The sequence below is a fragment of the Schistocerca nitens genome, chromosome 4, assembly GCF_023898315.1.
Source record: "Schistocerca nitens isolate TAMUIC-IGC-003100 chromosome 4, iqSchNite1.1, whole genome shotgun sequence".
Taxonomy (NCBI): Eukaryota; Metazoa; Arthropoda; class Insecta; order Orthoptera; family Acrididae; genus Schistocerca; species Schistocerca nitens.
Genome location: NC_064617.1, coordinates 67,615,313 through 67,630,880, shown reverse-complemented (window position 1 = coordinate 67,630,880; position 15,568 = coordinate 67,615,313). Strand labels below are relative to the sequence as shown.

Here is a 15,568-nt window from a genome sequence, read left to right as displayed (position 1 = left end):
AAAATAAAGTTCTTTCAATCACTAGGACGGCAGAAGGTGGTCCTCTGACTAACATATTCTAATACTGTCTTCTCCTCTCTGTGTTCTACAGACAAGAAACGCGAACTCCCAGCCACAAGGACGGAGTTCAAATAACGTCTCAACATAAGTACAGGCAGAAGAAGTGCTCTCATTCACTGAACGCTGCATACTAAACGACGACTTCCAACATGGAGGCGAAGTCCAGAATCGTATACGTTCGCAACAGTACAGTGCCTAACCGACTTCCTATAAACTCCCCTGAGAGCCAAGACATCAAGTTCGCCTGTACCAACAAAGCTGATACTATGCGACCGTCACACACGGCCGCTCAAAAATGGAAGACCTCTTCTCTACACCGCTGGCCTCCTAGCACAGCTCGGCTCCCCCTCCCTTGTAACTCAGAAAGCGAATCATCTTCTCCAAACCACGGAATATTCTCCCTCTCTACAGAATCTTCCAAAAGCCGACCAACCATATTTTAGTCTTTTGTCGTCCAGCGCAGAAAGTTTGCTAGGAAATACCTATACTCATACAATGCTATGATTTTGAGTAAAAACCCTCGGAAATAACCCAGCCTGCATGATTTCCGAGGTGACGCTTCCTTGTTCCTCTCAACTGCGTCCAAGATTTTCGTAGCTTCGTAGTTTCCATTCCGGCCTAGCTACAAAACCGGCCAGCCGCCGCTGTATTGTGTTTACGCGCCCAGGCTGTCCGTCTTGGCACTTCCTGTGTCAAGCAGGACCAGCACACCTGGGCTTTTTTTTCCACCCAGGGCTTGAGTTCTGCCTGCCATTTCATCTCCACTGGCGCTCCAACCTCTACTAGTATAGGCAATCATTCATTACACCATTTTTGTAATAAAGACACTCCGTCACCTTTCATGCAAAAGCATTAAGAATTATTTACAATGGCTGACAATGTCAGCCTTCTTTAAATATTCATATATGTGACGTACAACCTATCAAATGATACCTAATTGTGGTTGTAGATCACGACAAAGTATGTAGATGAATGCTTGTAAGGTGCGAAATTGTAGCCACCTTACAATGGAATTAACGTTAGGAATCCAACTGAGTCTTGAACTGAACTACATTCCCAAGAATTTGGCTGACCATTTAACTTGGAATGAATAGTTCCTTGAGTGAATATCATCATGATGCAAATATCGTCTTGAAAATATAATAACTGAAGACTTCAAAAAAGAAATATCAAGACCATTTGCATATAACCAATCCTCCACTCCTGCTATTGCCTCCATCAGCTTACCGATTGCAGATGAATATAAGCATATATTGTCAGTGTACTGCAGTATGTGAACATTTCAACCAATAATTTCTTCAGGTTCACTAGAATAATTATGTATAATAAGGGCCTTAGGATGGCTTCTTGAGATTGAGCCTTGGGATAGAACCAGAGGACCTATAAATTGTTTCTGATATTTGACATAAATTGTTCTCTTTGTGAGAAAAGTACTAATGCCATACACCCAACTGATCAGAAGACGAATTTTCTTCAACTTGCCTAATAGGATGGAGACCTGGACATTATCATGAGCTGATGTCACATCTGAAAACAGTGATGTTAAGAACTTCTTTTCTTGGAGAGTTGAGAGAATGTCGTTGCACGAAATTGTTATGTTTTCCAATGTTCCCAGATTGTGATTGATGTAGTAGTTTCCAGCCATAGGCATGATCAGTATAGGCATGATAATTTGTGTAGTCCATTCCTCCATAAGTTCCCCTCTTCCCCATATTTCATTGAATATCCAAAAAAAAAAAAAAAAAAAAAAACAGTTCTAAAGCTTCTGGTGGAATAATTTTTATCATATCACAGTGGACATAAGAATTCCTGGAGAGGTATACAATCTGTTTCCTTTGAAATAGCCATGATGATTTCAGAGCACATTTGACACAAATTCCTCTGACTACACAGGATCCACCATTGAAGGAGAGACGGCATTAGAATGTTTTAGATATGGGATTGTCCTCCAGACCTCTGAAATGTTAAGAGACCTTTTCAGTATATTACAGTAGTTGACCCAAGCCTTCTTTTTCCTTTCTTCAGGAATCTCCTAATATTCGCATCTATTCTTCTGTATTCTACAAGTCGCTCCAATGACTATTCACTACGGTATTTAGATAAGACTAACTTCGTTTAGTCACAGCTGAGGAACATTTAGAGTCCCATAGAAAGCACATTGTTTTGCAGAGTAAATCTGTTTACCGCTGAGCTACTGAGATGCTACCTGCTAGATCTATACCTGACAGAAGTGCGTTATAAGCTTCCCTTTCGCCTATGTCGGATTTCGCTTCGTGAGAGCTGCTGCCTAGTTTCTTGATATTTTGCCAGAAACGGTCCTTTGTTTCCCATGGGTTGTTTGAATAATATCTCCTTCTTATACTTATTTCTAGGCCCAGTACTATTTTAATGGGGAAATGGTCTGTTCCCATAGAATACCTTAAGATCTCCCACTTCAAAATTGTGTAGAAATCAAGTGACACAAGACTTAGGGGAAGGTAACATTATTGTAGAGCTTTCCTTCAGAATGACCAAATCAAGATCTTCTATTGCATTAATGAGACTTCTGGGTCATTGACATCATTCCCCAGGCACTGTGAAGAGAGTCGGAATCTCCACAGATAAGGAGGAGAGGATGGAGTTGAGTAAACGATTGGTGCCAGGAACTGCTACTAGCTACAGACGGTGGAGATTTATAAATGGACATAATACAGAAGTTGCCATTCGTTGTTTCTATTTCCGCAGCTGCCACTTGAAATACCAGGTTGCTAAAGTTTAAGTGGATTTAGTTCATTTGATGATGTCCTTAATTAATAGTGCCACTCCTCCTTTACCATTTGGTCTTTTGACCTTAATAAATTGAATCCTTTGAAATGAATTTGCGTTTCATGGAGAGCCACAGTGACAATATAGTTATTCAGCTCATTTTCCAGGATTTCCCTGCTCGAGATATCTGACCTTGCATTCCATGGTAATATATTAAGGACCATCTTGAAATGAGAAGATGCTGCTGTCTGGTACTGGTCCATATTCTATTTCCTGTATAAAAAATTGATAAAAGCATATTGCAGATGCCTGCATGCTCTACACTGTCGTTATTAGAAGCGATTAACTGTGTTATGAAATTTAATGTTATAGACTCTAGCCTTTCCATCTGTGCTATGTTCTTGTCCTCCCCTTCAGGAACTTCGCCACAAGTGTCTGATTATTGGAGATGGTAAGGGCTATGAAGGTTTTGGTCTATTAGGATTAACAATTGTCATGAATCTGTGATGAGACGTTTGTGGGCGAGGAAGTTTTTTCTCCCTGTCCAGTTTGCTCTTACTGAGATTTCTTGCAACTGTAGCATATTGTCTGTGATTTACATATTCCTCAGCTTCCTTGACAGAATTGTTGAGGATAGCTGAAGTCTTTTTAACCTCCTGCTGTTTCAGGTACATTGGACAAGATTTATATGTCGACATGTGATCTCCTTTGCAATGCACACAAATAGTTTAGCCTGTACACAGAGTTGCCTCAGTGTATCCTCCACATGTATTACAATGGACTTCTGGTCGGCACCGAATATTTAAGTGACCAAATCGTAGACAACAGAAACACTGTTTGACGAGTAGAATGAACGAGGCGTAGAATGAAAGGCTTAACTGCACATCGCATATTGTATATTGAAAAATGATCGGTTAATAAGAACTGTGATGCAAACTTGAGAATGTATGTTTGTCGAGGGACACTGCTTAGTGTGCCCAAGTGATTCATATAATTGAACATCCTACGAATATGTGTAACAGGTATCGTAGATTGAATTGCACCATTTAGTTCCTATAACTCCCTGGAGATGAGTTCTGTGGCTTAGTATATATGCAACACTCTCTTTGTGCTCCAGTCGGTTGTCTTCCATAAATTTATTTTCAGCTTCCCTTATAGGCAGATCAATTCGAATTCTATTCTTCCTAACGACCTAGTGACGTGTGATTCCATCTTTATAATCGGAGTGTGAGATGAACAATTCCCCAGAGCCAGGGGATGGTACTTAGCGGCATTCCCATTTATTTCTTCGACAAAAACATAGAAAGAGCGAACTCCATCAGTCTGATACCTTTTGATCATAGAGGGTGTCCAGAAAAGGACTCCCTGATTTCAAAATTAAATATCTCGAAGACAAAGATCGATAGAGGAATGCAGTAAACGATATGTTTATTGTGAAAGCTGTAAGAAGTTTATACAGCAGTTTGAAATAATAGTTACAAATGCTGCTAACAGATGGCGCTGTAATCGCCATACGTAATGCCTAGTATAAATAGTGATCCGAAGCCCAGAGCGATCAGCACGGGACTACAAGTCCCACCGCCACACCTTCACCTGCCCATGTTAGGCAAAATTTTTCTGCCTGACTCATGTAGTACTATCACTGTCAGAGGGTGACACGGGACTACAAGTCCCACCGCCACACCTCCAAAGTGAATTGCAGTGACGCAGTCACTGCCCTGTGGAAATTTACTGCCTCACCAACACAGTTAGACCGCAATAGACCGGTGATGCTGTATTGTAACATATCACCCCAGAGCGATCAGTTCCACTATTGAAACGTGAAAGGAGGTTAGCGTACCGAAGGAAGAGATTAAAACCATGTACTCCATTGAACAACGCGTTTTTCTGGTGCTAGAGTACCATAGGTTAGAAGAGAGTCCTACGGCAACAAGGCGAAGTTTTCAAGCTCGATTTAATGTTCCAAAAGGACCCGATGCGAAAACCATTCATACGCTCTTCGCAAAATTTCAACGAACAGGCAGCGTAACTGATGATCTAGTGGGGCATGTTGGCCGCAGGCAAACCGCAGTTACGCCTGAAAATATCGCCACAGTTTCTGAATTATTCAGCGAAATCCAATGTCATCCGTCCGTAGAATTGCATCTGAGACTGGTTTGAAGCGTTCCAGCACGCAGAAAATACTGAGAAAGAGCCTACACATCTTTCCATTCAAAATTCAAACGCACCAGGCCATACCCGTACGAGCTGTGCAACAAAGGGTTGCCTTTGCTAATCAGATGCTCACAATGATTGATAGTGAAGGATTTGATGTTGGCTGCATCTGGTTTACAGATGAAGCCCACTTCCACCTGAATGGATACGTGAATAAGCAGAACTGGCGAGTTTGGGGTTCCGAAAAGCCATATTGGTGTGAAGCGAAACCCCTGTATTCTCCCAAAGTTAGTGTGGGCTGCAGTATGCAGCAGAGGCATTATTGGCCCTTTTTTCATTCGAGAAACGGTCACTGGTGCACGTTACGTTGCAATTTTGGAACAATTTGTCGCCACACAACAAGCGTTAGAGGATCGACCAGGTACTGAATGGTTTATGCAAGATGGAGCCCGACCACATCGGACCGAACAAGTGTTTCGCTTTCTTGAGGAATACTTCGGGAATCGAGTCATTGCTTTGGAATATCCCAAATTTACTGGTGCAGGCATGGATTGGCCTCCATATTCGCCGGATTTGACTCCCTGTGACATTTTTTGTGGGGCACAGTGAAAGACATGGTCTACCCGAAGCATCCCGCCACGCTGGACAAGCTTGAATCGGCGATCTCTGTGGCATGTGAATCCATTTCGGTTGAGACACTACGAAATGTGATGGCGAATTTCATTCTTCGTTTGCGCCACCTCTGTAGTGCCAATGGTGAACATTTTGAAAACATTGTGATGTGATTGTTTGCAAAGATTGTTTTTATACCATTATTTCACTAATGTATGCTGATATGAGCTGTATAGCGTACAGCGCCATCTGTTAGCAGCTTTTGTAACTATTATTTCAAACTGCTGTATAAACTTCTTACAGCTTTCACAATAAACATACCGTTTACTGCATTCCTCTATCGATCTTTGTTTTCGAGATATTTAATTTTGAAATCAGGGAGCCCTTTTCTGGACACCCTGTAGATTGTATTTACAATTGGACGAGTGAGAATGCATGCCTGTGCGGACTGTTCTTCTGGTAAACGTTGTTCTCTAGCTGAGTTAATACCCGACGACTGCACTAACGTCTCCGTGCGAGAAAGGGGACATGGATCTTTAAATAAACGATAAATGCCACTCATATCTGCGCTTGGACGACGTCTAGTTCGTTGCCTCTCTAGTTTCTGTATCATGTTGAGCGGTGATCGCTAGTCTACTCTCTTTTAGATCTTCATTTCATTCTAACGTACGCTTTGCTCCAGATCTTGTCGACTTATCTTCTTCCATACTCAAGCACACAAGATGTTCTGCACCCTATAACTAGTGAACCCCCACCCACCACCGCGAAAGACCCAATGTTCATATCTAGTGTACCAGTAACTAATAAGATTATGTATACGTTGGCTTTTGACACAATAATCACACTCATACCAGTTGTAATTGCCTCAATATTCTGTACTTAATACTAAATAACTTCGGAAATTAACTCCAGCGAAATTATTGACTTGGTTGCTAACCAAAGATGCGCTGCTGTCCAAAGCTGTAAATTTGTCAACACTGTTTGACGCGTGTTGAATGATAGGCGCCAGGTTTTAATGGTTTGGGACGTAGGGTTACGTTGATCAAATGGAACAGCATACAATGTAAGTGATGTGTTTCTCTCAAGTAAAGCATCAAACAATACGGATCTTTGTGCATTCATCCGGATGGAGCTGTAAAATGTGTCGTGAGAAGTAAGAGAAACGACTTCAAAAAATTATGTTTACAATAAACATTGCTCAGGCGGTCGTCAGAATATTTTGTGGTTCCAGCAAGTAATCACGTTATTGGACATGTCTTCATCAAGTCCTGCACAAAAACGCTCTTACGATAGTGGTAAGATTAAATATTTGTGTGTTTGTGTATACTTTTTGTTGCGAAGGGCAGCTGCTGCCAGATGATGTAGGCCTACTGAATTGTCATACAGCAGTTCAGTTCATGATGACCTATTGCTATTGTTAAAAGAAAAGAAAAAAATTCCTTGACGTCTATATTTATGTGCTGCTCCATGACTCTGCTGTCAATATCTTTATTCTTGGCTTGTATGTAACTTCTGTGGTTTTTTTTTCAGTAAATGTTTTTTTTTTTTCGTATCCAGAGTGTAATTACAAAGCTAATAAAATGTTTTCTTGCCTTTAAAATAATATTTTTCATCAGCTATAAAATTGTGTCTGTGCATACACACCTTGCAAAATGCTACCACTAGCTCTGCATAGAATTTAAGAACCGTTTAGTTGTCTGAAAGTTGTCGTTGAACTTAATGTTGCTGATCATTTTTAACAGCCTAATATTTACTGATAGTAAATTCTGTTAGATATCATGTAAAATTATGTATTTATTTGTTTCTTAAGTGACCAGTCAAAGAAATAGGCCTAGTTGTATCATGCAACAGTCTACAGAACAGGTAACCCACCCAATAGCTGCATTCACAAAACTTCTATTAACTGAATACATTGCTTCTTATATAAATGAAGCTGCAAAGGCCTTTCAGTTTGAGTAAGTGTTTTCTCTTGGCTGGTGAATATAAAACTACATATTTGTTTTTTGATCTTGGTCATGCTTTCAAAACATTTATCAGGAACTACAGTGTGTCCTGGCGCTATGTAGTCTGTCACCACAGCTTCAGTTAATATGGGCTGTAGTAGCAGAGTTAACAGGCACCAATTGTGTACTTTGAACGACAAATATTAGCATGGGAAAAGGTTACCTGACAGAGTAAGTTGGATGATGCTCTATAAACCGTCAATTATTTCCATGCCTTTTGCCTACAGTCAGGATTAACACCGCCCTGTGTTTTGTGACTATTAATGAAATATTAGTATTTTGTTTTTTCCACCATAGTCATACACTCGATGGTAAGCTCCCCCTTGTTTTCTCAATATCCTCATCTGTAGAGTGGTATTTCATGCCTTTTGGCTGAAAGCTCGAATGTATAGCTGTCTTGTTGTTCTGCCTGTCAGCATCTCAAAGTGTCCTCTATATGATGAGTTTCAATGTATACTCTTCATAATATTGTCATTATTCAGCCCTGGATTTTACGTTCTATGATTATAATAGTTAACAATACAAGTAACAGCAGTATTGAGCTATTATTTACTACTGCTTTGTGTAACTAGAGGTCTTTTTTCAATGGTTTAATGTGGGTAGAAAATTTGTGCATGGTTATCAACTAAATTGTATGTTTTATTGATGTATAGCGTGTAAAGCTTTGTAAGGGTAACCTATATCCCTAATTCATATCATAACTGTTAGGCCAAGTCTTTTTACTTTGATGCTACAGAAGTTTTCACCTTAACTAGGAATTGTTTTCACAAATTTAAACTTGCCTTTAAGTTTTGTGTGGATATGAACACAATTCCCTTGTGTTAATCCTAGTTGCATTTAACCATAGGTAAAATGGGCTAATGATGCAACTAATTTGTAAATGAAATTACATTACCTCACATAACTAAATATTCTGAATCCAATGCATGGTATGTACAAATAAGTAACATCAAAAACCAATGCTCATCGATAGAAACTCGGTAAAAGAATATGAAGAAAAGTACTGGAACTTACGAATAAATTAAACAAAAATAACAGAAGTAGCTTGACCAATAGAAAAAAAGACTTTGAAAATATAAAAAGACAGTTGTACATGCAGGAAAAAAATTAGCAAAGCTCAAAGGAGAAAGAAATGTGTGGTGGAATGATAACTACTAACAGGCATTGAAGGTTCATGTAACTGCATGAGGAAAATGCTATACATACAAGAAAGGGTAAAACTGGGACACAAAAAGTGAAGCATATATGCAGAAGCAGAAGTACATAAAGAAATTATTGAACAATATCATGCAAATTAGTGCTGCACACATTATAGAAATTTTAATCAAGGAATCTTTCAAAGGAAAGATGGAACTCTTGCAGTGTCATACAAAGAAAACTGTGAAATCCTTGCCAGATACTTTAAGAAAGCTCTTACTTATGAAAAACTAATTAATCCAGTCAGAAAATAAGCTAAGAGATCTAAATGGACTATCTCCTCCCCCAAACTGTAGTGAGGTCAAACGCAATATCCACATACTAGAAACAAGAAGACTGCTTCAGAAGACCATAAGAGCAGATCTACAGACCGCATAAGAACAGATTCACTGCAGAGGTGAATACATGTCATGGCAACTCGTTACTCCCAGTAACATAAATAGATAATAATTCACATGACGCCTCCCTAAAAGACAGTCACCACTGCTACCAATCTGACTATGTAGGAGTTGACCAGATGTGATTTACATTCAGAAAAATAATATCAACGGCAGTTGAGAGTATATACCAAAGAAATTAATAAGTGATAGTACTGATCCCCCATGGTGCACAGAACACTGTTGTAGAAGCAATGAAAAAAGCATGCTAAATTTAAAAGAATGTTTAATCCCCAAGATTGGCAAAGTTTTACAGACGCTCGAAATTTAGAAACCTGGCAGATAAGCCAAAGTTTCTGGTCGTGTGTTAAGTACACTAGCAACAAGATGTGTGATAGCAATGGTGATGTCATTGATGACATTGACGCTGAAGCAGGGTTACTAAACATGGTTTTCTGAAATTCCTTCAACAAACAAATTCCAGAATTCAAATCGAGAATAACTGCCAGCATGAGTAACGTAGAAGTAGATACTCGGTGTAGAAAAGCAGCTTAAATCACTTAATAAAGGCAGACCTCTGGTCCAAACAGGTTCCTTTTAGAGTATGCTGAAACAGTAGTTACATACTTAGCAATCATAAACAACCACTCATTCAATGAAAGGTCTGTATCTAAAGACTGGTACTCACAAAAGAAAATGGAAGTAATCCATTGAGTTACAGACGTATATGACTAACATTGATTTGCAGTAGGATTCTGGAATGTGTAATGTGTTCAAACATTATGAAGTACTTCAAAGAAAACGATTTATTGACAAATAGTCAACATGGGTTAAAATATTGTTATTGTCAAATGCGAAAAGCTCTTTATTCCCACAAAGTAATGAGTGCCATCGACAGGTCGTGTCAAATTGATCGTACATTTATAGATTTCCAGTAAGCTTTTGACACTATTCCTTACAAGTGACTTCTAATCAAATTGGCCGGCCAGAGTGACCGAGCGGTTCTAGGCACTACAGTCGGGAACTGCGCGACCGCTACTGTCGCAGGTTCGAATCCTGTCTCGGGCATGGATGTGTGTGACATCCTTAGTTTGGTTAGGTTTAAGTAGTTCTAAGTTCTAGGGGACTTATGACCTGAGAAGTTGAGTCCCATAGTGCTCAGAGCCATTTGAACCATTGTTAATCAAATTGTGTGCCACAGAGTATCATCTTAGTTGTGCGATTGGATTCGTGATTTACAGTCAGAAAGGTCACAGTTTGTAGTAAGTGATGGAAAATTGTCGAGTAAAACAGAAGTAATAGCTGCCATTCCCCAAGGAAATGTTATATGCCCTTGGCTGTTCCTGAACTATACAGATGATCTAGGAGACAATCTGAGCATCTACCTTAGATTTTTTTGCAGTTGATTCTGTCATTTACCGACTAGTAATTCATTGGATAGTCAAAACCATTTGCAAGCTATTTTAGACAAGATATCTGTCTGGTCCAGAAAGTCTACAAGTAGGCTACTAAGAGGAATCTGCTACAGTTCAGTTACACGATAAATCCCACAGATCTGAAGGCAGTGAATTCAACTAAATAACTAGGGATTTCAGTAACGAAAAACTTAATTTAGAACAATCACATAGATAATGTTGTGGGGAAACCAAACCAGAGTCAGTGATTTATTGGCAGAATGCTTAGAAAATGCAACACGGATACTAAAGAGATGATCTACGCCACGCTTTTTCATCATCTTCTGAAGTATTGCTGCATGATGTGAGATCCATATCAAATATGATTGATGGAGGACATGGAAAAATTTCAAAGAAGGGCAGCTCATTTTGTAATATTGCAAAATAGGGATGAGAGAGCAACAGATATGATATGTGAATTGGGGTGGCAGACATTAAAAGAAAGGCACGTTTCATTGTGGCAGGATCTTATCATGAATTTTCAGTCACCAATACTCTCCTCCGAATGCAAAAATATTTTGTTGGAGTCCAGCTACATAGGGAGGAATAATAATTATCATAAAACAGAGATACTAGAGCTCACACAGGAAGAATTAAGTGTTCATTTTTCCCATGCACTGTTAGAGAGTGGAATGATAGGGAGATAGCTTGAAGGTGGTTCAATAAACCCTCTGCCGGGCATATAAATTTACGGACGCAATTTTAAAACACAGAGTTCAGTTTTTTTATCACCCCGGAGAATCAGTGAATGATTCCAGATAGATGAAATAAAAAGCCATACAAAATCGAGATACCTCCCAAAAAGTTGTAGTAATGTTTGGGACCCTCCAAGAGGGTGAATGAACAGGTAGTCAAATGAACACCATGATGGACACAGTGTGTTCATGGAAAACATGTACTTTAAGTAAAGAAGAAAAACAGAGCAAACTGTCGTAATGATAGAAGCATTTCATGCTCTTCACATGGCGAACTAATGAAATAGGCTACTAAATAATAAAATAAAAAAGTGTGAGAATTGGACTGTTGTATGGTACAGCTCAGCGTAGACTAGATATCAGGCCATAAAAGTTTAAAATACAAAGACAATGGAGTAAAATTATATAGATAAGTTCACTGTCTGTTAAGTAGCCACTTATTGTTTGCAGCAAGCAAGTTAGATTCACAATTTCTTGCTACAAAAAAAAATATATAGCTTCCCTGATTAAGTATCAAGCTTATTTTATCCATTAGTGATTGCATAAATATTAAATAAATTGATTATGTTGTGACATTATAAAATGCTTTCATTTGCACAATTTTTGTAGGAAATTTTCTACCATAACTACTGCCAAACAACAAATGATGACAATTTTTATACAGTTTCTGCTCTGTATCCTTCTAAAATCAATTTGGAAACCACCATAAATTGTTATTTGGCTTCTCTCACATGCTCAGCGACACAGCAACATTTCAGTTTTTTTTCTGGGAATGTCCATTCACAGAAACAGTTATAAATATTCTAGTGTAACAATATTTAATATGCGCACATTGCTGCACACCAGTCTATACAAAACTTGCTTGTGTTTTTTGGTTTTGAACTCGATAACAGCTCCTAATTTTTGGATAGCTCTATCTTCATGTGTTTCAACTAAAACTTACTTATACTTTATATTGGCTTTGTCCTGTGATATAATTGTGATGTGTTGAGCGACATCACATGTGCACAAAGAGGAAGAGGACAGAACCCTGGCAACATCTTTTTGCATTTGTATGATTTTATGGAATGTAGGCGGTAGTAACAGACTAATCTGTAGTGTACAGGTTAGCTTGTAAGGTTTGAAGTTGGCGAAGCAAACGAATGAGTACTGATGAGGACATATCACACAGCTTGGTTCATGAATGTCAGCGAAACATTAGGTAAGGTATTACTGTTGCTTTCCTGGACACTATCTGTGGATTTCTGTGAAGTTAAGAGAGCTTCTGACATGGTATGTTGTCAGTATGAATACTTGAAACATAAATAAGGCATTGCATTCACTGGAAAGCAACAAAATAGACCTTCCTTATGAACCCGTTCTGACATTTTTTTAGATTTAGGTAAATGTATTTGTGAATTTCTTCAGATAAAACGAAAAAGTTATGTAGTTCAGAGCCTGATGCAAGCCTTTACACTTATTGTTGTGATAGCTAACATTAGTTTAAACTTTGTTCATGGCATCAGTACCTAAAAATCTCTTTTCTGAAAACTTTCTGTAACTTCAGTCCACTTCTTTCCATTAAAATACAATTGCTGAGTCACACAATAAACTATTTACTTTACAAAAGGAATTTATGTTGTAATAGATTTCAATTGTGCTTGTGCGATTGTCAGCTGCAGCATACAGCAGTTTAATCTATTGAGTTTTTTGTGTGTTCATAGGGAGTGCCAGTTCAAGCCCAGTGCCACAAAAGAAGTCACGGACATGTACTTTTGGTGAAAGTTGCTACAGAAGAAATCCAAATCATTTCTCAGAGTATGAGCATCCTCACTGTAAGTATTTGTTTACTGTGTTGCTGCATCATGTAACTGTAATTCATTGTCATTTACTGGAATGCAGTAATTTCCTGGATTTCGGGAGGTACTGTTGAGTTTTAGAGAAATTTATGAAAGTCTGTGGTGAATCAGTACTGGTGAGAATACTCGTAACCACATGAAAAATTGCAGTAAGTTTGGTAAAGGTATTTGGAAATATGGAATGTAACTGAATGTAAATCGCAATATGAATTTGCAGATATTAAAGATGCATGCTAAGACTGATTGATCCATCTGGGAATTTGATGAGAGACTGCACACAAATCGCAGGTTTCTTATTGGCACTGAAATTATATAAGTGTCCTTAGTATAATCAGATAAATTCATTGTTGTGTGTCTCTTAGATAATTGTTGAGATTGTCTAAAGTTAGTATTGTGTGTTGCCTCATAAAAATGGATAAAATAGAATTTCATCTTCTCATAGCTCTCATTGTCTGGAAGTAATAGAAAAAATGGAAGAAGAGCTGAGAATATATTGTGGGGACTCTGCTTCGTTACACGACATGCTTCCCAAGTGTGAATTTCAGTGTGTTCATTCAACAATGAGAGATGCTGAGCATGCAGAATGCCCAGTTGAGGTCACAAAAGAAGAAAAGGTGAACAAAGTTCGCAATAATATGATGCAAAACAACCAAGTGAAAATCTGACACATGGGTGGTGCAAAACCTTACAGTTGATAAAAACGGAATTGTATGATGGTTTCTCAGGAATATGGGAATGTAATAAAGTACAATCCAGATGACTGTTTGCTGAATTATACTATGGTTGATGAAACATAAATTGTATACTTTCTACCTGAAACTAGACATTTCAAGCAGTGACTTTTCTCTGATGACATGTCCCGAAGAAAACGGAGACCATTTCGTCAGCAGGAAAGTCATGGCAGCTGTCCTGTGAGATTCCCAAGGTGTGATTGATTTACTTATTTGTTCATTTATCCAGGGATTTTCTGATAATGACATTGTCATCATAAAACAATAAAAATAAAAAGCTCAAATATACCGACACTTAGAATTATGAAGGTTTTTTACAAGGATAGGACGGATGGTCAGCTGTGGCCTTGCTGAAGGAATCATCCCAGCGTTTGCCTGAAATAATTTAGTAAAACCACAGAAAACCTAAAGGCTGGACAGAGAACAGTATGTCCTCCTTCGTATGAGGTCAATGTCTTAGCAATTGCAGCACACTGCCTCAGTGGTTGGTCCCTATTGCACAATATTCTGTTGCTCAGACACAATATGCACAAGAAAATTTATATTGTTAAAAATAGTTTTGGAATGTCTCTTTGCACCTGTCCAGGTTATCCCAGCACTGTGAAATTTATAAATTAACTAACAGGGGTAAAATGATCACAGTTCATATTATGCTGCATTACTGGATCGATTTCACAAGAAGTTGTAACAGAAATGACACCTGCTTGGTGAAAAAAAGGTTCTCCATGAGGCCAATGCATACCCCCACATATATCATTGACATGGAAAAATTTGTGAAATTATACTACGAACAGCAGACTCACCCATCCTATTCTCCAGATTTGAATCAACAACTTCTTTCTCTTCACAAACCTGAAAAATTGACTCCGTGGGAAGACATTCACATCTGATGAAGCTATCATGGCACGAACAAAATCGGTATTTTGCCGTGCCTAGGAAATCTTTTTTTTTAAACAATTTAAACAAGTTGGGCAAGTGTATTGCACTGAAAGGAATATATGTTGGTAACTAAATGTTTTTTTTTTTATTATTTTATTTTATTTAAAACTCTCAGACTTCTTAATCCTTCCTCAAGTGTCCCATAGATATAGCTTATAAGATATCTATGAAGATGTTCTGTAAAGAAGGAAAAGTAATGATATTAAGCACTTTATCTCAGTAGTAGAATGATTTTAGGAAGAAAGGTTATTATGCTGACATCATGTGTGTGATAAACAACTCATAGAAGAAAAGAAGACAGTATGATTATGTGAATCTTCAGGTTTTGGCAGCACAAAGACTGTTCCATTAAGTTTCAGTTGTGCAGCCACAAGAATTCTCCTTCTTCTTCTTCTAATATTTCGACCATATAACGTTCAGCCGTCTTCAGAGTGAGCTGCAAGACTGCTGCTCCAGTGCTCGCTGCGCCCCTTTATGCTCGTGTACTGTGCAACTGCGCATGCGGCCACAGATGCAAATGTGCCAGAGATGTTGATTGACAGCAGAGACGTGCACAATGCGCGAGTACATCTATGACTCCACAGTTGATCCATGTTGGCATGTCGATATATCATTGTGAGCTGCACTGTGACAGCGTCTTTGTGAGTTTATTACAGCAAGTGCCGGGTTCCATGATTTATCAAGTTTGAAACCACTATCTCTATTAATTAAATTTGATGTCGAGCGAATTTCAATTGCCTCCTTGACTATTGAGTCCCAAAAA

The 15,568-nt window shown here is 38.5% G+C and overlaps 1 protein-coding gene across 2 annotated transcripts in view; it reads left to right on the top strand.

Moving 5' to 3' along the window:
• Positions 1–6,543: 6,543 nt before the first annotated feature.
• LOC126252861 (probable tyrosyl-DNA phosphodiesterase) overlaps positions 6,544–15,568 on the top strand; it is a 132,238-nt gene continuing 123,213 nt past the window's right edge. The window contains exons 1-2 of one of the 2 annotated variants that reach the window (XM_049953816.1): positions 6,544–6,634; positions 13,001–13,111. Coding sequence is in view for 1 of the 2 variants with exons in the window: in XM_049953814.1 (XP_049809771.1) it covers positions 6,824–6,866; positions 13,001–13,111 (154 nt within the window). In the remaining variant the exon portion in view is untranslated. Of the gene's footprint in view, positions 6,867–13,000; positions 13,112–15,568 lie in introns of both variants that reach the window. The other variant, XM_049953814.1, reaches the window with a different exon arrangement.